We start from the raw sequence: 23204 nt of genomic DNA, 5'->3' as shown, positions 1-23204 counted from the left end.
TAATGCAGATGCTATGCAAATAACTGAAAATACAATGTAAATCCTACGTAAATAGTTGACAGCATGCAGCAAATTTAAGTTTTGCTGTTTGGAACTTTCTGGGATTTTTTTTTTTTTTTGACTGAATATTTTCAATCTGCAGTTGGTTGAATCCGCAGATGCAGAACCTACATATACAGAGAGTCGACTGTATTCTAATCTAACTGTAAAGCCTTAAATGATTACAGAATATAACGTACCTTCAGAGCCAGACTTGAAAACGTATTTGAAACGTTGCACTTAAAGCTCAGCTGTTTATCCAGGTTTCCATCCGGATCCCGCCTCCCATAGTCAGAAAAGCCTGTCCGGTCAGTAGCTGCCACTTTCTGGAACACGGTACATGTCATCCCAGTGAAGCCAGCAGCCTTGATGACATAAGCTTCCAGAGCAATATTGGGTGAATACTTCAAAAGTCAATCAAACAAGAGTTATAAAAGATTTATAATATGGGAAAAAAGCACTTTCAAAGAGTTTCAAACACAAAACACTATACATAAGCTAGAAGAGAAAGCTCACATTCTTACTAAACAAAGACACTGTAGATAACTGACAGAATGAAAAAAGACACTGGAAACAAAAGGATGTCCTAAAATAGAAAGATACCCATGAAGAGGAAAAGAGCAAGTCCCAAGGTATGGAAGACCAGATATAAATGAGAAGTCAATTTACAATAATTTGAAGAGTACGCTGCAGGAAACTATAAGCTGAAAATGGAAGTGTCTTACTAAAAAAAAAAAAAAAAAAAAAAAACCAAGCTAGAAAAATCAGTGGACCCCCTTAATGATCATAATACACTTAAAAGTTGCTTCATTCAACACTTCATGCCATCTTCACTTTTTTCTTTCACGGGAACAACAACTCTTAGCATTAAGTTTCACCAATAAAATCTTTATACAGACTCGCTCCAAAGCTGTTTCTTCAGAAAAGGAAGGGAGGTGCTAGGCCAGACAGAAATGAACGGATTTTAAAAGCAAATTAGGCCAGAAAATCACCTGAAAAAGATGGCACGTGACCCAACAATTTTAAGGAATGCAAGAGTGAGACTGAACTCGAGGGTCCACCAAAATGTACGGCCTGCCGATACAAAGAGCCACCAAGCCCATGTCCGGAGGACTGCTGCCACCACTCCCTCTGTGAGAACCACGACAGAGAGGGCATGAAAAGTGACAGGCTGACGGGTCTCTTTCACATCCAGCAAGATGACAGCATTTGCCGTAGATTTCAGGGACAAGATGACATCTCCTTCCTTCAAGGATGATTCATTCTATGCCTACTATAGAGGCAAGGCATCATTCTAAGTACCATATGTGGACGAAGTCCTCTTTAAAAAATTTTTTTAAACATAGGACTTTCGTGCGAGGCATCTAAAATCTATTGGGAAGATTAAAATTTTTAAATATAAGAAGGCAGAATTTTCCAAGTACCATTTGCACAATAGAAAATAACTGGTGGCTTCCTAAATTTTTAAGACTAAGGAATCTTTGCATTAGCTTTTGTCCCACAGATGACATATTGCGAAAAAACGTACTAAATTCAATTATATTTAGCAAATTATATCCGAAATTTTTTTGTCAATCAAAGACATATATAATCATGATAAACATGTGAAACCTCAGTTGAAAGAAAGAAAACTGCCATTTTGAGGTGGCCTTGGAGCCATATCATAAGTAGATATACAGTTTCTCAGAAACTTTTTTATACTTTGAAATGGTGTGCAAATACCCACTACACTGCCCTCTATTATATCCTTGGGTTCTCGGAAGAACGAAGGAAGTTCTCTGTGCTGAGCAATAAGCAAGGCTGAAGCACAGGATTGAAAATGGATCTAAATGACCTGGAGGACCAAGTGTGGCCCTAAAACTGGCAAGCTCATGTCAAGTAAGATCATATGCCTGAGCGGGCAACTTCCCTGAACTATGTTGTCAAGACTGGAGTCATGCTAAGCCTCCATTCTGTTTATTATTCAGGAAAGTAATCCTAAACGTAACTGAGCAAAAGGACCAATAAAACACAGTCTCATCGAAAAGGTTCCACTGATCAATGGAAAGACAGCAATCTTGAATTGTGTAAAATCATAGGAGGAGGTACAGAACATTCGATGGACCCATTCAAATAGTTAGAAAATGAAAATCATGGGCCAGATCAGAATATGACTGCTAAAAGAATAAAGCATTATTTATTATATTTACTACGTTTGTCATATTTACCACATTTTAGAACAAAAAAGGGAAGCAGTACACCAAGAAATTTAGGACAAATAAAACAATACTATTTAATGGAGTGATTATTACATATAAATAACTCATTATCCCAAGAGTGAAACTGACTGAAAAATGCCCATAGGTTCAGAAGGGTTGGGGGGGAATCCTTGTTCCCTTTTGAAATTGAAACCTGGGCAAGAAATCAAGCACTGTCTCAAAACATCCTTCAGGGACGGGAAGAGAATACCAGCTAGGATGGACAGTGGGTATGTGACAGGAGGGCAATTCTACAGTGCTGTTATTTGTGTTGTAGCAAGTTTCAGAGGATGAGATAGTGCTAACCGTTCAAACTACAAATTAAGATAGCACTTTCCAGTTACCAAGAACACAGACCATTCAGAGGCAAAACTCTCTCTTAAAATGTCTGAGAACAGGAAATTCTGTAATAATCAGCAATAACAAAATACTCACCCCACAATGGGGAACAGACTTATCTCTTTTGAGTTAGAGCTGCTTTAAATGAACCTTTTCCTTAGAATCCTAGGCTAACGTTGCACTTACTGTTGAATAAACATGAGCTCCGTTTGCTAGCCGGTACGTGGCAACGCGCTGTAGACACTGAACGATCCTACTGCAGGCTTTAGCTTCCCTCTGCGCCAGCCCCAGGACACGCTCGTCAGCCAACATGATGTTACTTGCAATGTCAACCATCACGTCACCGAGCTAGCAGGCGTGCAGGAGAGAAAAGGAAGCTCTTTAAAGCCAACACAGGCGGCTTTACATCATCAAAATCCTAATGAGACACCAAGATGGGCCTTCAGTCTAAATTTTCGCGTGAAAACCCAACACAGGCATTTGACTTGCTTCTCATTAAAACATCTCCAGATAGGAAGAGCACAGTCAGTTATAACCATTTGGTAATATTTAGCTCAAAACAGTGCACGTAAGTAACCATCGAATCATTGGGGAAAAGACCGACATGCAGTACTCAAACTGATGAAGGATGGGGGCGAGGGGGAGAACGATGATTAAATTAATCAAGGGGAGGGAAAAGACGTGATGTGATTCTCAGAATAAAAAGATCTCGACTCTGTCTGGAAAAATACTTATCTTCTTTTTGCGTGTTACTTAACATTATTATTAAGAAATATTTGCCACACATTGTCAATCGACTATACTCCAACTTAAAAAAAATTTTTTTAATTAAAAAAAAAGAAAGAAACTTACACTGGCTCCCTCTTTAGTATCCTGTCATGTTCAAAACTCTAGGTATGTCCAGCTACTGCAAGTTCCCCATACGCGCTGGGCCATCGCACGTGTCTATACACATGTGGTTCCCTCTACCTCGAATGAGCTGCTTCTTGCTTTCCTCCCAACTCAAGGGATGGTTTAAGACCCAGTGCCACGAAATAAATGGATCCTAAGAAGTGTCCACTTTTCCACCACTTGTTTCGTTTCACTTACTGAGTTCTTTTCATTAGCTCAGTTCATAACTTACAGATGTAAACATCTGTCGGGAAATGCCAGTGGAATGTCAATTGGCCGTTGTTGATGGTGACTTGTGTGTCCCATATCAGAGAAGTGCACTAAACAAACAGTCCAGGCTAAGGAGGCAGCCTGTTGTCGAGGGGGTTTGCTACTGAGCAAAATGTTCACAAGAGGGAGAGCCATGGCAGAAAGAACACAAGCATTCCAGAGGTAGCACTGGAGGATTTACAAACTGGCAGGTCCTCTAACCAAGAAAGAAGCATCAAAAGCCCCAAAGCCAAGCCAGAAAGCCAAGGCCGTTTCAGCAGATCTTTTGATCATCCCAGAAGATCCCAGCTGAGCTTTTCAACCCTGTTCTGCCTCCAATACTCTTCCCAGAGTGTGTAATTATGACAGCTGAGAGGGGTTTGGAAAAAGTTCAGTCCTTTCCACCCATGGTTCACTTCAGGAACAAGACAAGCCTGTGGAAATCCACCAGATCCCATCCCCGGAGGCTTGGAGTGAAGCAACTGCTGTAAGAACAGGGGAAAGAACAGAACCGCAGATCCTGACCGCGAGCAGGGCAGGCACCTCCCATACCTTCCTTTATTTGTGAAATAAGGATAATAACCATCCTGTCTTTTCTGCATGTTGTAAAGATTAAGTTCCACTAATAACTGTAAGACTCCTGAAACCATGCCTGGCACATGGCAGGCACTCAAAACATAGCTCTTCTTGTTATTTTTATTGTTTTTCATTTTCATTTCAATCCCAAAGTAAGTCTCTTTGAGGATGACAGGCTCTAGAAGAAGTGTTAAGAGGGGTACATTTTTAAAGTCTATATGTTCATACATATAAAGAGGAACGATGCATCCAGCAAAACTGCCACTTCCTCCTCTGAAAAGCCCCACCGCCTCATCCAATTAAAATATAGTTAACTGACTTCATACTGACCTTACCATCGTGTGTCACAATTCTGTCCTTATTTTAATTCCAATGTAAACATCTTGGGGGCAGGGATAGCACAACATCCTATTTATATCCATACCCTTATTCATTAGTGTAACTCTTCGTATAAAAGCCAATAGCTGTACAATATCCATTCACTCCCTGACTAAATATTTATTGAGGACCAAGGTGAGCTAGACACTGTCCCAAGCAATGGAGATTCAGCAGTTAAAGAAACATAAAAGATCTGTTCTGGAGTTTATACCCAGTAAAGAAAATATAGAACACGCAAGTAAATACATTTTTAAAAAGTGACTAGGTTGTGATACCTGCAATAAAGGAAATAAGCAGAGTAGTATATGATAGATAGTAATGGAATATAACTCAAAAACCCTATTCCAATAGACTCATATATTCTCAAGAGGCATTTCACCCAAACCCAAGACATTAACAAGATCAAACTCTGTAGAATCCTGAGTCTGTTCATTTGACACAATTTTTGAAAACATCAACACCCTGGAACATATTCCTAAAAACAACAGGTATGAGGGTAAATTTCATTTTAACAGAAGCCCTTATTTCTGGAGTTATGAAGACAGGTAGTGTGACTCCTGGATATGTCAATCAGCCATCTATGCAGCAACTGAAATAATAACTGCCACCTCTTAATGGGAATTCAGAGTAGCTGGACTAATTTGGTTACGTTTTTATCTCTTATTCTTACCTTTTCTTATTTCAAATTTGTATGTGAAAATAAATAAAAAAAGAGATGATGCGGTAAGATATACCTTACTGCAGCGGTCCCCAACCTTTTTGGCACCAGGGACCGGTTTCGTGGAAGACAATTGTTCCACGGACAAGGGTTGGGGGAGGGGATGGTTCAGGCGGTCATGCGAGCGATGGGGAGCGATGGGGAGGGATGGGGACCGGTGGGGAGGGATGGGGAGGGATGGGGAGCGATGGGGAGCGATGGGGAGGGATGGGGAGCGATGGGGAGCGATGGGGAGGGATGGGGAGCGATGGGGAGGGATGGGGAGCGATGGGGAGGGATGGGGAGCGATGGGGAGGGATGGGGAGGGATGGGGAGCGATGGGGAGGGATGGGGAGCGATGGGGAGGGATGGGGAGGGATGGGGAGCGGCAGATGAAGTTTCGCTCACCTCCTGCTGTGCGGCCCGGTTCCTAACAGGTCTCAGACCGGTACCGGTAGGCGGCCCGGGGGTTGGGGACCCCTGCTCTATAGCTATAAGAAAAGAAATGACCACTGGCTGCAAAAACTTAGAAGATAAAATACAGAAAAATACCCCAATTCTCCTCTGAGGCACTACTCAAATATTTCTGTAGTGTTTAAAAAATGAGCACAAGTACAACTAGTTTCCTAATTTCTTTAAAAGCTTTACATGTATGGGTTTCATGAAAATCCAACATGAGATCTGACTGATACATCATCTCTTCTGAAAAACTATTTTTTGATCAAAGAACTACAGCTATGGGTCACTAGATAATGCCGGTAAAGGAATTTAACATGTGTTAATAATTGTAAAGAAGAGAAATATCTTTAAGAAGGTACAGAGCTAGTAAGAGTGGTTGCCTTAGCTGAGAACAAGCTATTTTTCTCATTATTTCATTACAAATGGCTAAGAACTAAGCAGAGGGATTTGTTGCCAATATATTCCCTAGGGCAGGTAATCACGAAATGCTACATGCTTCTGTAGCTTGGTTACGCAAGTAGTTCTGAATCCTTCACAGTGGCAAAAAAGGGACACAGAAAGGATAACAGTGCATGAAAAATTACACTGGATTTAAAAAGTATTCCTGAAATCTGACACACAGATATAGTTTAATAAGTGCAACCAGCGTTAGGAAGCACTGTACTGCTCTTTGCCCGCATTCCCTGAAGGCCACGCCGGCCACAAAAGGGTCAGAAGGAATCACGCACCTGCTCTTCCACCTGTCACACTAAACGGCGAGGATCAAATGAAAACAGTCTGAACACACTTTATCCAAGATAAAAGGATAGAGAAATGAAAATGCTACATTAATAACAATGAAATCGTTAAATGTCATCTGCTGTAAGAGACAGAATATTTCATGTTCTTTTCTATATTCATGTTCAGAACCCTGGGCGAAATTAGTTCAAAAATCATCTGTAAATTTCATGAATTTCTGATGTTAGTTCATGAAACACACAAGATAATACATAGACTAAACTTGATGATATTTAATTTTAATGTAATAGAAGCAGAAAATAACACTGCAGTTAGAATATTTATGTGCCTTGGAGTTAAGTACTCCTGGGTTAAGATTTCAACTGTCCTGTACATGTTAAATGCCCATAGCAAATTATTTAGCCTCTCCAAGACTCAGTTTGCTCATCTGTAAAATGAGACCAAGAACCCTATGAGAAGTGCCCAGAATGTCTTATTTCATAGTAAATTAAGGAAAAAAAAACAAACAAAAAAACAGAAGGCAAATATCTTCATTAAGTAATTCATGCAGTTTGAGAAAAGTCAAGAGATCTACGCCCCTCCCCACATTTATGTTTTCAAGCACGAATCAGCAGGGGGTACCCTCAGCAATTCTAAGAACCAGAGAAGCAAGAATTACAGACACATGTGATGATAGCAAGGCAGTACGCTGGGCAGTTGTTTGGGGACAGCCAAGATGGAGATGGGAAATGCAGAACTGACATGTAGTCCAAACCTGACTAAATAATAACAAGAGCAGTTGATATCATTATTTAAGTTCAAGTAGTCTTCATGGTTTTCTCCTAATTACAAACTATTATATCGAGATCATACCTATCTCAAGGTATGTTATGTTGCCCTGATTATTTTTAATGAAGGAATTGCTCTGTTGTGAAAGTCAAGTTTTAAGAGTGTATTTATGTCACTGTTAACTGGCTTCAGCATCCTAGGGGCCTGGGGACCCCACTGAATGCTTCTCAGCTTGTTTAGTTAAGTAGTCAATATTCAATGAGAGGTCTAATTGTGATGATCATCAGGACTATGGCAAAGGTGAAAGATCTGATGTCACTGTGGTACAGAAGTAAAGAGGATGATGATGGGGAAATGGGTGGGAAGGGAAGAGGGGGGAAAAAGATTGAAAATAATGTCACATGGAATAAATGTTGCATTTATTCTCCATTTCTTGACAGAAAGGATTTGAGGCAGCCTAACACAATTAAAAAGATGATTTATCTTTTAATTTAAAAAGAATTAAGAGTGAGAAATACAGACTTAAGAGAGACACAGTTAAGTCAAAAACACACGTCAATGCAAATACCATATCATATCATTTATATGTGGAAACTAAAATATGACACAAATGAACTGTATATGAAGCAGAAACAGACTCACAGACATAGAGAACAGATTTATGGTTGCCAAGGGAGAGGGAGGGATGGACTGGGACTTTGGGGTTGGCAGATGCAAACTACTACATATAGAAAGGATGGACAACAGGTCCTACTGTATAGCACAGGGAACTATATTCAGCATTCTGTGATAAACCATAATGGAAAAGAACATAAAAAAAGAATGTCTCTCTCTCTCTCTCTGTGTGTGTGTGTGTGTGTGTGTGTGTGTGTGTATAACTGAATCACAAATTAATGCAACACTGTAAATCAACTATACTTCAATAAAAAAATAAAAAATTACATGTCAATGGCAGAGCTGCTGGGACTGGGGAAAAATTGATGCTTACTATGTTTCTAGTCAAGGCAATAAAGACAATTTTACAATTAACGGAAAGAAGAACATTTCCTCCAGGTAGACAAACTTGCTTTTATAAAAAAAAAATTCTTAGTAAGACGGGAATAAAGACACAGACCTACCAGAGAATGGACTTGAGGACATGGGGAGGGGGGAAGGGTAAGCTGTGACAAAGTGAGAGAGTAGCGTGGACATATATACACTACCAAACGTAAAATAGCTAGCAAGTGGGAAGCAGCCGCATAGCACAGGGAGATCAGCTCGGTGCTCTGTGACCACCTAGAGGGGTGGGATAGGGAGAGTGGGAGGGAGGGAGATGCAAGAGGGAAGAGATATGGGAACATATGTATATGTATAACTGATTCACTTTGTTATAAAGCAGAAACTAACACACCATTGTAAAGCAATTATACTCCAATAAAAATGTTAAAAAAAAAAAAAGGAGAACCATCAAAATATTACTGGTGAACATGAAAAAAAAAAAAATTCTTAGAACACATGAAGAACACTATTCAAGGAAGGCAGAGTGTAATGGGCAACACCCTCAGCCGTACGTTCACAACAAATGGAAAAGCTGAACTTCTAAGATTCCTCCAGTTCTCCCAATGGAAGCAGATTCTGGTTTTTTCTGACTACAGAAACATTACGTGCATCTCGTTTTCTGGAAGTGTGAAGGTCTAAGTACTCTGGACAATTCTCATAAAAGTGAAAAATGCTAAAGGAAAAAAGTTACCTTTTAAACGCACCACTGATCAGTGAGAAAATAAAGGCTCCACCAGAGACTAACAGCAAAACAACAGGAATCCAAGGAGCTCTGAGGGTGAACTCAGCTGATCACCGACTACGTTTTGACTTCCATGCAGGGCCTAGGCCCCACCAACACGGGCCTAACAAGAGAAGACCACTGCGTAAAGCTGATAACCCAAAGGAGACACCTCCAGGGTCAGCGCAAACCGGAATTAAATTAGCCTCAAGAAAGGAAGGGAATGGCAAGGAAACTTGAAACTTCCCTGTCTTGACCCTGGCATGAGGTGGGAGGTGAAAAGATCTCTTCCCTGACACTTTGTCAACACAAATCAACCTTCACACAGGACTGAGAGCAGAGTTCACCTTTTTTCTGTGGTCTGTAAAACCTCAAGCCGAGAACTAATTTCAAAGCGACCCCCTTACCCCGATATTGCCCCTCGGCACTTAGCAGCAGCACATAAATATCACACTTAATAATGACACATTAGAGCATTCTCATTCGGACCACTCATCACCAACATGAATCAGCACGGTTCTGGAGGTCCTCGCCAATGTATATATAACCAGAAAAAAAGAAGGATGTGTCTTATATAGGAACAGAGAAACCAGCTGTTCTTTACTGGTGACATAATGGTCTGGAAAATCCCCATAACCAACTACAAAATTGCATGAATGAATTCCCAGACACGAGGTCCACATTCTCTTTTAACAAACCATAATCAAGGAAAATTGAACATGGACTAGGTATTTTATGATATTAAGGACTTAGAATTCATTTGGGTGATATAATAACAGTATCATGGTTCTATTTTAAAATTCCTTATAAGTAAAAAAAAAATTATGGATGAAATGTGACATCTAAAATTTGCTATTAAATGTTCCAGCAATGAAAAAGACAGAAAGATACAGAGAGTGAGACAGAGAGAGAGAGAAGGTGGGAGGGATAGAAGACAAAGGAGATGAGTATCCGGATAGGAGAGATGAAACAAGATTGGTAAATACTGAAAATTGTTGAAGCTTTGTGAAAGGTATTTTTAAAAAGTATTAATAATAACATTCCTTCTCCTATGCTTCTGGCATGTATAACTGATTCACTTTGTTATACAGCAGAAACTAACACACCATTGTAAAGCAGTTACACTCCAATAAAGATGTTAAAAAAAAAAAAAAAAAGTTTCTGGAAAGTTTTTAAAAAGTTAAACCCAAAGAGAACTTTTTTTAAAAAAAAGCAAGATAAGGATAGAAAATGAAGATTCTACAGTGGTTCTCAAAGCCTGTGCCAGAGACTTGTTGCCCAGTATCACCTGGGATTTGTAGAAATGCCAATTCTCAGACTCCCTCACAGACCTACTGAATCAGAACCTCAGGGCATGGGGCCCACCAGTCTGTGTTTAACAAACCTTCCAGGTGATCATGACACACACACACACATTTGAGAAACCATGTGGTGGATGGATCAAAGGGCCAGAAGCTGGGTCTTTGAAAATCTTAACAATACAGAAAAGTCTGACAAGTAAGATGAAGGAATAAAACATTAAAAATACCGAAAATGAAAAAGAAACATAACCGTCAATACAGAAGTGATTATGTCTTAAAATGAATAAATGAACGAACTTTACGTTTAAAAAAATCTGTACATAAAAATGTAGTAAATTAGCATTAAGGTGCATGCCTCACTCACATATTTAAAATGAGAGCACAGTAAGGTGACTATACCATGTAACCAACTCTAATCTTCATAGACTGTCTCATCTTCTGAAATGGATATACATTTGTTTTCGTAAGAGGAATCACTATCGTAAATATGGAACAGACACTGCCTGACAGACAACCTTCAGCTTTTTAAAAGAACCCAGTAAACAAATCATTTAGATCTGGCAGTTTGATAGCTTCCAGCACCCACCTAAGACAACAGAGTACCACCCTGTGTTGGCTAGATTCAATCACAGGTTATTTTAGTTATAACAAAATCCACAGCAGAATAACTTTTTGGACATAACAGAAAAATCAATTTAATTGTTTGTCCAATTATGCTATATGCATTTAACGATACCTCAGCATAATTTCATGCAGTGGTAATTAACTTAAAATGAAGCCCTTAAGCCTCATGATTGCCTCTTAATGTAGTAATAAACAGTGAAAGCGATGGCCTGCAGTCCAAGTTTCCAAAGAATCAGATGTCTGTCACTGCATCATAGGTAATATTACATTTATACCTCAATTGTTCAATCCTGAATAATTTTCCTGTTTCTTCTATTTATACTTAATAAGTTGCCATCATTTGTTTCCAAAGATGATTAAAATTTTACCTCCTATGTTAGCCAGTGAAAGTGACAGCAATCTCCTTCAAACTAAGTTTGTAGATCAGTAACTAAAGCAGTCTCGTGATTTTTTTTTTTAAGGACCTCTTTCGTAGTCTCTGAGATCATAATAATGTTAAATTTCCCAACCCTATAAAAAGTATATCCTAGCTTTGCAATGACTCTGCAAAATAGTTTCACCTATATTTCTCACTCGCGCACACAAACTTTGCGCATTACACAGGGCAAGTATCATCCCCCATTTTAAAAACAAAGGGCCCATGGTTAATAACTCACGAACCAGGTCCACTTCCAGTCCTCAACAAGATGTGTCCCCCTAAGAACATACCAAAGCAGCAGACCATTTTTTCCACACAGCAGCAAACATGGTGGAATGTACACCTCGGGGCACCACATTGCTCTTCCCGAGTTGGGAGGTGTGCAGAAGTCCCTCACACCAAAACAGGGCAGCATGGGAATAAACATCTATTACATGATGGCAAAATCTTTCTCAAGGTCCACATTCCAAATGCCATTCCAAATGCCATTCCACTCTAGTGACCACCTTCCATGAATGACTTCTAATCATGTGGGCAGCTAACCTGTGATTATAATCAACAAGGGAGAGCAGTATTACCACAGAGGCAGAATTCACACGGCTCCTCCCAGTGACAGAAAAATTTACCACGCGAAGCAGGCTGTGGCCCAAAGACACAATCAAGCAAGAGAACAGTTCATTAGGAAACTGTGGCCTGAAGTTCAGATAGCAACACAGAAATGCTATCTCATCGTCAAGTGGTCCGTTGACCTGAATCCCATTTACATACATGTCACTATTTCCTTTCCTTTAACAGCTACGTCACATCAAGTAAAGTACCTCATGTACTAGGGCTGCAGTTTCAAAACTTATCACCAAAATGCAAGATATTAATAGATACTTTACAAAAAAAATTCCTTGGTTAAATGATTTAAGGAAAAAGGCATATTACTTACCTTTCTGCACATTAATGAATCTGAGATGTCCCACATAAAGAAATACATTAGACTTTGTTTAGTCCAGTCTTTTCCCCACAGTACTTTTGGAATACAATGACAGGGCAACACTGTACTAGAAAGTAAATGTTATACAGCAGAAACTTCTGGATTAGACAGCCAAGGTTCTTGGGTTCTGTTTTCAGCCCTGCACTAACCTAGCTGAAAAACCTTAGGTAAATCATTTAATTTTCTCTGGGCTTCAGTGTATGACCTAATCTAAGTTCCTTCTACCTTTAAAATTCATTTTTATGTAAGTGATTTTATCACAAGAGAAACAGTTTATATAAAGCTCTCACCTAGTTGGAAACTTAAAGTTTAAGAATATATTAATCTGCATCTAAAAAATTATTCAGAACATTATTTGCTGCTCATTCATTCTGAAAACCGTGGTTGCCAAAGTTTTCCCTTAAAGGATATCATGTGGACAAGCATATCACATTTTTAACGTGGCCACTTTTCAAAGCTATTAAATTTTCATAACTTGTGTATTTTAATCATATGGAATTTTTTTTAAAGTTCCTAACGTAGTCTTTCACTTCTCTAGGACATTCCAAAAGCAGTTAAGCAATTTAACACAAGATCTGGGGGCTTAAAACTCTCATTAAGACGGATGAACACCTGACACTGTGGAGAAGAGAAATCCCAGGCAGCCCGAGAGAAGCGGCCAGGCTGACCTACAACGTGATGCAGGACGCTGCTTTCTCACAGGCTGGCTCTGCCCTATCACGGTGATTTCCAAGAACTGACAGTTCACCTCTACTCTTCCCAGCAAGTCACTATAATGGAGCATAGGTTTTTCAATGACAATTTTTAGAAGTTAAAAGGTATATTTAGTTCAAATACAGCAAACATAAACAGGCTTTCAAAATACAGATTCAACCCTATCACATGACCATTTGCTGATATGCTATATGCTACAAATCTGAACCAGAAAATACCTCTTTTGATTTTTCCTCTTTAGTAAATCTTCCAAATTTCTCTATCATTTCAGCCACAAATATAACATCCATCTTGTCAGAAAAGTTGGCTGCTTCCACCGTGTAAGCCAATAATTGTCGGGCTGTGGCCACAGCGTTGGTAAGATTGAGGGGCATCTATATGAAAAAGGCAAAAAGAAGCACTTAGCAAAATGATGGACGAAATTCTGACATCTTACCTTTGCATTTCAAAACATGGCAATGAATTCAAATGTTTTATCGTTTACTCACTATGACCTTCTTAAAGCGCTTTTCCAAAACTGAAATATTATTGGAAACTTACCTGAAGGAATTATTTTTAACTTGGAATGGAATATAACAGTACATAAATGGGCTGCACAATCTCTTCATCTCTACCTAGCCAAATTCTAGATATACTCAATTCCAATCGCCTACTAACACCTTTCCCGAGTATTCCAGCCAGGAAGGATCAATATCTGGCCTGGAACTCCTGCCACATGGGAGCATGAATCACTTATTTGCCTCTTATCTGTACTGCCATGCACTGCCAGTAATGTCTTACATTTGTTTATTTATTGACTTAAACACGACTCAGCACCAACCATTACAAAAAGTGTATATCAGGTGCAGGGGAACGTAAGAAAATGTGTAGCACACAGAAACCACCTGCCAGCTGCTTATAATCTGCTATGGTTTAAAAAAAGACACACAGAAGCAGAGATAAGGAAAAGCATACGAATAGTACAAGTGCAACAAGGGATCACTTGTGACAAAGGATTTATAAAAGGAACTAAAGGGTAGCTTCCCAGGTGCACTTGAAGGATGGTTGGGATTTTGCCTGGAGATACAGATGATGAAGGTATTCAGGCAAAGGCACAGAGTCAGGTCATAACTGGAAAGGAAGAGTGATGCCAGAGATGTCCTCCTCTGGTTGAGAAGGACAGGTCTGATCCCAAAGACACAGTCCACTGACGTATAAACACCAAATCCTATGCTTTCCTAGTATTAAAAAAAAAAAAAATCTTATGTATTTGGTGTGAGTACCACGTTTTATTAGCACCCTCAGCAGATCTGAAGACTTTCTAGTTACCTGATTAAACATATAAAGAACTCTAGTGACATCATTTGCATATTGGCAGCGAGAATAATCATCATCCGCCCAAAAGCCACCTCGATCACATCTGCGCCAGGCCTTTCTCTCATCCTGTGCGTTTCCGGGATAGATCCCACCGCTGTGGGTATTCCGAGTACACTGCAGATGTGCAGTAATGCCTGCCAGTGTTCTGGGCCACCTAGAAAGACGAAGACAAAATGGCCTAAGAGAACCTACAGTGACACTAGTAACAGGAGAGGAAAATCAAGGTTTAGAACATGTCACACAGAAGCAGAGAAATATCAAGAAGAAACAAAACTCCTTTAATAATAAAGACCCCCAATTTTTTTTTTTTAAGTTAAAATGGACTAAACCGTTTTAAGCTATCAGCCAAGTATATTTTATTACCGTAACAGAATATTTTCCTAAAATATTCTAAATATAAACAGACAGGGAAATTGTATCTTACCCAGTAGAAAAGAAAAATGGTACACTAAATGGTCCTGCGTTTCTTTTTAATTACTGTTACTACATTGTTGGCTTATATAACCATTAGTTACATAAGGTCAGAATCTTATCCAATATAAACAGAATTTGCCCTTTCACAGAAGGAGAGTTAGTATATGTGTAGAAAAGAGCTACCATAGCAGGCCCAAGACTGCTGTCCTTAGAAAGGCCTGCTTGCAATGCTGGCCCTTCGGTGGCACCTAGGAACTTGGGGCTTGGAGTGTTCCCATAAACAGTTAACTGGTAAGGGTGATTCACTGTACCTAGACTGTCTGGACAAGCAATATGGTGTATGTTGAGCACCTGCTTTCTTCCTGGGGTTCTGAAATTTTGGTATCAGGTAGGCCGAGGATGCCTACATGACCAGCTCCCAACAAGAACTTTGGGTGCTGCGTCTCCAGTGGGCTTCCCTGGGCAGAAACACTATACAGAGGCTGCTGCCTTTTCAAGGCTGGAGGAGTAGTGAGCTCTGTGTGACCTTCCTGGGAGGCAGAGATAATCAAGAACCTTACACGTGGATCTCTCCAGAACCCAGCTGTGTCTTTTTCCCTTATTATCCAGCTATGTATATTACTCTATCACTATATCTTAGATGTCACTACAGCTATACGCTGAATCCCATAAGTCCTTTTAGCAAACTTCTGCGCTTGGCTGGGATGGCGGGGGTGGGGGTGGGTCTTGAAGACGTCCAATACCATATACAACCGAATATATCTGGGTGAAGCCCAGATAAATTGTACAGTCACTGTGCAACTGAAGTGACTACACTGACCTGCTGGTATGGACCAGCACTAACTGGATTGAGAGAAATCTTTGTTATTTGAGCTCTATTTCTCCAAAACTGGGAATGAAAATAACATATTTAATAAAAGTTATAGCTGACTCATAACATATGAACTGCTAAATTATAATATCAGCCACACCAAAATACAATGCATTATGAAAAACTATATAAAAGATCAAGCAAGACTAAACTAAATCTTATTAATGCAGTGGAAGTTGTAACTGTATAATATCTTACGGAATGTCAAAAGATAAATAATTCATTAATCAGTTAAATGATTAGACTCTACTTCTATTTTTAAAAATGGAAAATACTCCAAAACTATGAGTAAAAACAGAAAATCCACCCTAAGGAGAAAACATGCTGTGACTATTTAATGAAGATGTTGAACTTAACAAAATTAACAAATGTTATATATTGCACTTTAAAGTATACTTTAAATATTTAAATATTATAGATTAACAGTTAATCCACATACAAAACTTATCCATTGGCAATAATAAATTATGATTTCCACACATTCATGTCAAGGAGAATTTTAAAAGGGGGAGGGGGAGAAGGACGAAAGACAATTTTTAAAAAATCAATGAAGAAGTAGCTGAGGTAAAGATGTTATTGCTTCTTTACCTTTGACTTGAAAGATTAACACCAAAGGGCTTTTCTTCTTATCCTTAAAAATCAGACTTACAGCCACAAGGCAGCAATACCACCAATCATAAGACAGCTATAAACTGGGTATTCAACAATCTTTATGCTGCTTTACAGAGCTACATATTTCCCTTCATTTATATTAACTGCATAACTCATTACTAAAATTCTAAACATAAAGAACTTTAGGTAAATAACATATTTAAAGATAATGTTTTAAAGCAACTTTGAAAGTAAGGAGAGTCTAAGGTAAAAGTTGTTAGCTCTCACAAATTCTAAACTTTCTACTAAAAAAATAGCAAACAAATCGCAGTACTTAACCCATTCTGATCATCTTAACAGAGTCCAACACTAGTGGCTCCCCAGCTTTCAGACCACCCAACAGTCTTCCTTTCTCAAAGTCCCTCTTGCTAAATTGCCAGAAGAACCAAAGGGGAGGAAAAATGGTTATGTGTTTCTGCTAATTATGATGTCTACTTAACTGCCTACGGTTAAAAGTCAATTAGCACCACAAAACCTTCCAAAGGTCATCCAAAAAAAGCCCTTAAAAAAAACAGGAAATGCTATTAGCACACTATTTCAGTAGAATTTCCAAACTGTTTCCTAAAGTAGTGGTTCTTAACTTTTACAACAAAACCACCTGATAAAAATGAACACTTCTGGCTCAGCCTTCAGAGACTCATAAATCAATAGATCTGAGATAAAGTTCAGGCACCTGTTTCTACTTTTAATCTCCATAAATGATTCTGAAATCACTTATGGGTAGTCCTTAGATATATAAGGATATATATGTGAATACACATACATTTCTCAAATTTTCTTTCTGAGGATAGGAGACTGATCACATATGTCTATGCCTTTGAGAATAAAAAGATGAGGGGCCAGTCAGCCCTTTCCAGCACTCTCCATGTCACTGACCTGAAATCCCCTTTATTGTTTACCACCCTCTCCGGAGGACAGTACTGCGCAGAGCTTTCTAAGACCACAATATCGACGGTTCTTGTATTGTTCCCACGTTTGGACTGGACGTGACAGCCCCAATTTCCAGTCGATCCAGCCTGAATATTAGAAATGGTTAGGGCACTGCATGAAGAAAGAGTTTAAAGAGAGAGAAAATATGGTTAGGCAAGAAGGAAGACAACATGTGCTTCGATCATTCTTTGAGCAAACATGAATGTATGCTGCAGGCCAAGCGCTTGCTTGCTAGGTTAAAAAAAATAATAATAATAAAAAAATAACCCCTCCATTTAAATACTTCAGCAGCAAGTCAAGACAGGCAGGTAAAGGGAGACCTAAAATACTACAGTAAAGGCTATAGAAGAAGAATGAATGGAGTGGCACTGAGACTTCTCCCTCCAAGAAAAGGGAGGGCAAGCCACCACAGGGAGCAGAAACCAAGTGCCAAGGCAGAAACATCATGGCACTTCCTTCAGCAAAACTAAAGGAGCGTCAGTTTCTGTTTTGTATATAAGTTCATTTGTAATCTTTTTTTTTTTAATTACACATACAAGCAATAAAAACAGAAATAGACCCAGAGACATAGAAAACAAACTTATGGTTACCAAAGGGGAAAGGGGGGAGGAGGGATAAATTAGGTGTTTGGGATCAGTATACACACACTCCTATATATAAAATGGTAACCAGCAGGGAACTTCACTCAATATTTTGGAATAACCTATAAGGGAGAAGAATCTAAAATAGATACATGCATACATGTATAACTGAATCACTTTGCTGTACAACTGAAACTAACACATTATAAATCAACTATACTTCAATAAAAAAAGAAAAAAATCAAAAACAAAATGATAATTAAAAAAAAAACTAATAGAGAGTTTCCAAGTTACATCTACCTTTTCAGATCCATACTCCAGCATGAAGAAGACTAATATTATGAAGTGTGTAATTAATATTTAAAATGAAATATTTTGTGGAAAAGGGGTTAAAACCTGTCTCTAAAAGGATTTAATAAATTACCAATTAATGCTTTAACAAAAGTAGCTTTCCATTTAAAAGCACACTTCAACTTATAATAACAGCTATATTTCTAAATAGCTGTCAGAAAATTCAACTTTCAAGATGAAATCATAATTCTCTAATATAAAACCTATTAATTAAAGAGCAAATGTCAGAACCTTCAATTAAACTTTATTCCCCCCACATGATCTACTATACTTTGCTTTTATGTAGATACAAATAAATCATTAGACATAAAGCATGTATAATTTTAATTAACTTAACAAAATAATGCCTTGAAATTAAAACACATTTTTCTAGCTTCCTAAAATCATTAATGGCTACACAACAAATGTTCTAATAAAGACTATGAGGCACTGTGATTCTGAATCAAAAAAATATTTATCATCTTTACTAAGTTAGTAAACAAACTAAAACACTGAAATAAATATATTCAAGGTAAAATGACACAGAAGAGTTTGACATTAAATTTAAATAACCAGAAAGTCTGTCAAACATTGTACTTTGCATAACTCTACTGAACTAGGAAGAAGTATATAAAAATTTTTGGCAATAAAAAGCATTCTCTAATCCAGAGCTCTCCAAATTTTCTTGGTTCACGGTTCCTTCACTGACTAGATAACTTCCACAATGCCCCTAGCCTAAAAGAAACACCTAAGGTGAAAGCAATCTACAGATTCAATGCAATCCCTATCAAACTACCAATGGTATTTTTCACAGAACTAGAACAAAAAATTTTACAGTTTGTATGGAAACACAAAAGACCCCAAAGAGCCAAAGTAATCTTGAGAAAGAAAAATGAAGCTGGAGGAATGAGGCTACCTGACTTCAGACTATACTACAAAGCTACAGTAATCAAGACAGTATGGTACTGGCACAAAAACAGAAATGTACATCAATGGAACAGGATAGGAAGCCCAGAGATAAACCCATGCACATATGGTCACCTTATCTTTGATAAAGGAGGGAAGAATATACAATGGAGAAAAGACAGCCCCTTCAGTAAGTGGTGCTGGGAAAACTGGACAGATACATGTAAAAGAATGAAATTAGAACACTCCCTAACACCATACACAAAAATAAACTCAAAATGGATTAAAGACCTAAATGTAAGGCCAGACACTATCAAACTCTTAGAGGAAAAAATAGGCAGAACACCCTATGACATAAATCACAGCAAGATCCTTTTTGACCCACCTCCTAGAGAAATGGAAATGAAAACAAAAATAAACAAATGGGACCTAATGAAACTTAAAAGCTTTTGCACATCAAAGGAAACAAGACGAAAAGACAACCCTCAGAATGGGAGAAAATATTTGCAAACGAAGCAACTGACAAAGGATTAATCTCCAAAATTTACAAGCAGCTCATGCAGCTCAATAGCAAAAAAACAAACAACCCAATCCAAAAATGGGCAGAAGACCTAAATACACATTTCTCCAAAGAAGAGATACAGATTGCCAACAAACACAAGAAAGGATGCTCAACATCACTAATCATTAGAGAAATGGAAATCAAAACTACAATGAGGTATCACCTCACACCAGTCAGAATGGCCATCATCAAAAAATCTACAAACAATAAATGCTGGAGAGGGTGTGGAGAAAAGGGAACCCTCTTGCACTGTTGGTGGGAATGTAAATTGATACAGCCACTATGAAGAACAGTATGGAGGTTCCTTAAAAAACTAAAAGTAGAACTACCATACGACCCAGCAATCCCACTACTGGGCATATACCCCGAGAAAAACATAATTCAAAAAGAGTCACGTACCACAATGTTCACTGCAGCTCTATTTACAATAGCCAGGACGTGGAATCAACCTAAGTGTCCATCGACAGATGAATGGATAAAGAAGATGTGGCACATATATACAACGGAATATTTCTCAGCCATAAAAAGAAATGAAACTGAGTTATTTGTAGTGAGGTGGATGGACCTAGAGTCTGTCATACAGAGTGCAGTAAGCCAGAAAGAGAAAAATAAGTACCGTATGCTAACACATATATATGGAATCTAAAAAAAAAAAATGGTTCTGATGAACCTAGGGGCAGGAGAGGAATAAAGACGCAGATGTAGAAAATGGACTGGAGGACACGGTGCAGGGGAGGGTAAGCTGTGACAAAGTGAGAGAGTGGCATGGACATATATACACTACCAAATGTAAAATAGCTAGCTAGTGGGAAGCAGCCGCATAGCACAGGGAGATCAGCTCAGTGCTTTGTGACCACCTAGAGGGGTGGGATAGGGAGGGTAGGAGGGACATGCAAGAGGAAGGGGGTATGGGGTTATATGTATACGTATAGCTGATTCACCTTGTTGTACAGCATAAACTAACACAACATTGTAAAGCAATTATACTCTAATAGAGATGTTTAAAAAAATGCAATTGACTGTAACAGAATAAAATAGAAAGGAAAACAAAAAAAAACACCTAGGGCGGTTCCAATGACTAAATGCAATCCTAAAACTGTGTATATATGTCCTAATAACTTAGAAGCCATTTGAAAAAAAACCACACATCAATTAAAATATTTCATTCTTAACCACAACTACTTCCTAATGGGTTGTGCATGCCTATTGGGCACTCCAAAATTAATCAAACGTTAGATACAGATCAAACAGTGATATCCGTATTCCTTGTTCCAAAATGATTTTTACACACTACTTGCTTTGCACCATAGTAACTGTCAAAATCCCATTATCTAAAGTATGGCACCAGCAAAAGGGATGCAGCATCATGTAAATTCAACACCCTAACTGCCTGGAGCTGGTAGCTGTGTGGTGTCTCACAAATGTCCAGTATCACTATGCTCAAACACTTAAAATACCGCACAGCACCTCCGTTAACACACTGTGGCACCCCAGGATACATCAGCATACCCTCTGGGGAAAATGGTCCTAACCTAACTTTCAGTAATACCTTCAATGTCTAAAACCAATTATCGGAATAAATTTTTCAGGAATCCTCAACACGACATATTAGGAGATTTAAGGAGAAGGAGGTAGCTTCAATTTCAGTGTCTAGGAAAAATACAAACTCTGATTCTTACTAATGAAGGATCAATGACATGCGGAGACCAATGAAGAATCAAGAGGTGTATGAGGTTAACCAGTCCAATAACCACATATTTCCTTTTCCTACAACTTCTTTATTATTCTGGGGTTAACTCTGTGTAAAGGACTTCTCAGTCTTCATATGAAAGATTTTCACTTTGGTAAGTGTCCCTACCAACAAAAAAATGTTAGGCGAAGTTGCTATCCTTAGAATTAATTTTTTTTGTAATGCTAAAGGAATTTAGATTAATTTAAGCATGACTTACAGAAATAAATTTATAAAGTAAATCTAGTTACTTTATAGCTACAAAATTTAAGAGTTAAATTAAAGCTCTTGGAACTATATCCAATATCTTGTGATAAACAATAATGGAAAAGAATATGAAAAAGAATAATATACATATAATTCAGTCACTTTGCTGTAGAGCAGAAATTAACACAACACTGTAAATCAATTATACTTTTCAATAAAACTTTTTTAAAAAGGCTCTTTTATTCAGAAAAGGGTTCTATTACATTTTTAAAGCTTTTCTGTTGTATTATATGTCAATTATTGTCTACTCAGAAAATAAACTGCTTAAAATATACAATTTGGGGACTTCCCTGGTGGTGCAGTGGTTAAGAATCCGCCTGCCAATGCAGGGGAAACGGGTTCTATCCCTGGTCCAGGAAGATCCCACATGCCGCGGAGCAACTAAGCCCGTGCGCCACAACTACTGAGCCCGCGGGTCCGCGTGCTGCAACTACTGAAGCCGAGCGCCTAGAGCCTGTGCTCTGCAACAAGAGAAGCCACTGCAATGAGAAGCCCGCGCACCGCAACGAAGAGTAGCCCCTGCTCGCCACAGCTAGAGATAGCCCGCACGCAGCAACCAAGACCCAATGCAGCCAAAAAAATACATATATATACAGTTTGCTAAGTTTTGACGTATGTATACACTTGTGAAATTATTACACAGTAAAAATAATGTAACAATTAGAATCTTCTCACTAGAACTTAATATTAAGTGCAAAGAACATATAAAAAACTTTCCTGGGCTTCCCTGGTGGCACAGTGGTTGAGAATCTGCCTGCCAATGCAGGGGACATGGGTTCGAGCCCTGGTCTGGGAAGATCCCACATGCCGCGGAGCAACTAGGCCCGTGAGCCACAATTACTGAGCCTGCGCATCTAGAGCCTGTACTCCGCAACAAGAGAGGCCACGACAGTGAGAGGCCCGCGCACCGCGATGAAGAGTGGCCCCCACTTACCGCAACTAGAGAAAGCCCTAGCACAGAAACGAAGACCCAACACAGCCATAAATAATAAATAAATAAATAAATAAATAAATAAAATTTTCAAAAAAAAAAAAAAACAAAAACTTTCCTAACAATCTTATCCCCTAATGAAAGAACTCTGCTTCTGGTAATAGCAGAGTGGCTCCTATCAAACCACCCTCCCTGCAATTAACAGTTAGTTATAAGCTGTGAACAAAACTACAATATGATAACTATCTGAACACATGGAGAGTGATCCAAAGCAAGCAGAAACCAAAGAGGACCTGACAGCAGGAAGAAGGGATTGGCAGTGGGGAGTAACCAGGAAATTTCTTTAATGGCTTTTGCCCAAGGGGAGGCATTATTCAAATAGAAACTCAAAATCTTACTGGTTGAAAAATCAGAGGACAGAGGTAGAAAGGAGCCTGGCTGGAAGCCCAAACTTCTGCATATAAAATCCACCCAGCTCTTTAACTGACCCCGACCTACAGGTAGACA

General features: G+C 38.7%; 1 protein-coding gene and 1 pseudogene across 7 annotated transcripts in view; one reads left to right on the top strand and one right to left on the bottom strand.

Moving 5' to 3' along the window:
* ADGRA3 (adhesion G protein-coupled receptor A3) overlaps nucleotides 1-23204 on the bottom strand; it is a 131813-nt gene that overhangs the window by 40305 nt on the left and 68304 nt on the right. For 4 of the 6 annotated variants that reach the window (XR_014243683.1, XM_082389209.1, XM_082389210.1 and 1 more), the window contains 5 exons: nucleotides 17338-17502; nucleotides 14478-14679; nucleotides 13388-13543; nucleotides 2802-2963; nucleotides 240-443 (listed from right to left, as the gene is read on the bottom strand). Coding sequence is in view for 5 of the 6 variants with exons in the window: in XM_082389209.1 (XP_082245335.1) it covers nucleotides 240-443; nucleotides 2802-2963; nucleotides 13388-13543; nucleotides 14478-14679; nucleotides 17338-17502 (889 nt within the window). In the remaining variant the exon portion in view is untranslated. The remainder of the gene's footprint in view (nucleotides 1-239; nucleotides 444-2801; nucleotides 2964-13387; nucleotides 13544-14477; nucleotides 14680-17337; nucleotides 17503-23204) is intronic. The other 2 variants (XM_082389211.1, XM_082389212.1) reach the window with 2 other exon arrangements.
* The window catches only part of LOC309627349 (large ribosomal subunit protein eL33 pseudogene), a 103347-nt pseudogene that overhangs the window by 69598 nt on the left and 10545 nt on the right, over nucleotides 1-23204 (top strand). The window lies entirely within an intron of this gene.

Source organism: Balaenoptera borealis (assembly GCF_965194805.1).
Source record: "Balaenoptera borealis genome assembly, chromosome: 4".
Classification (NCBI taxonomy): domain Eukaryota; kingdom Metazoa; phylum Chordata; class Mammalia; order Artiodactyla; family Balaenopteridae; genus Balaenoptera; species Balaenoptera borealis.
This window is presented reverse-complemented; position numbering and strand designations above follow the sequence as displayed.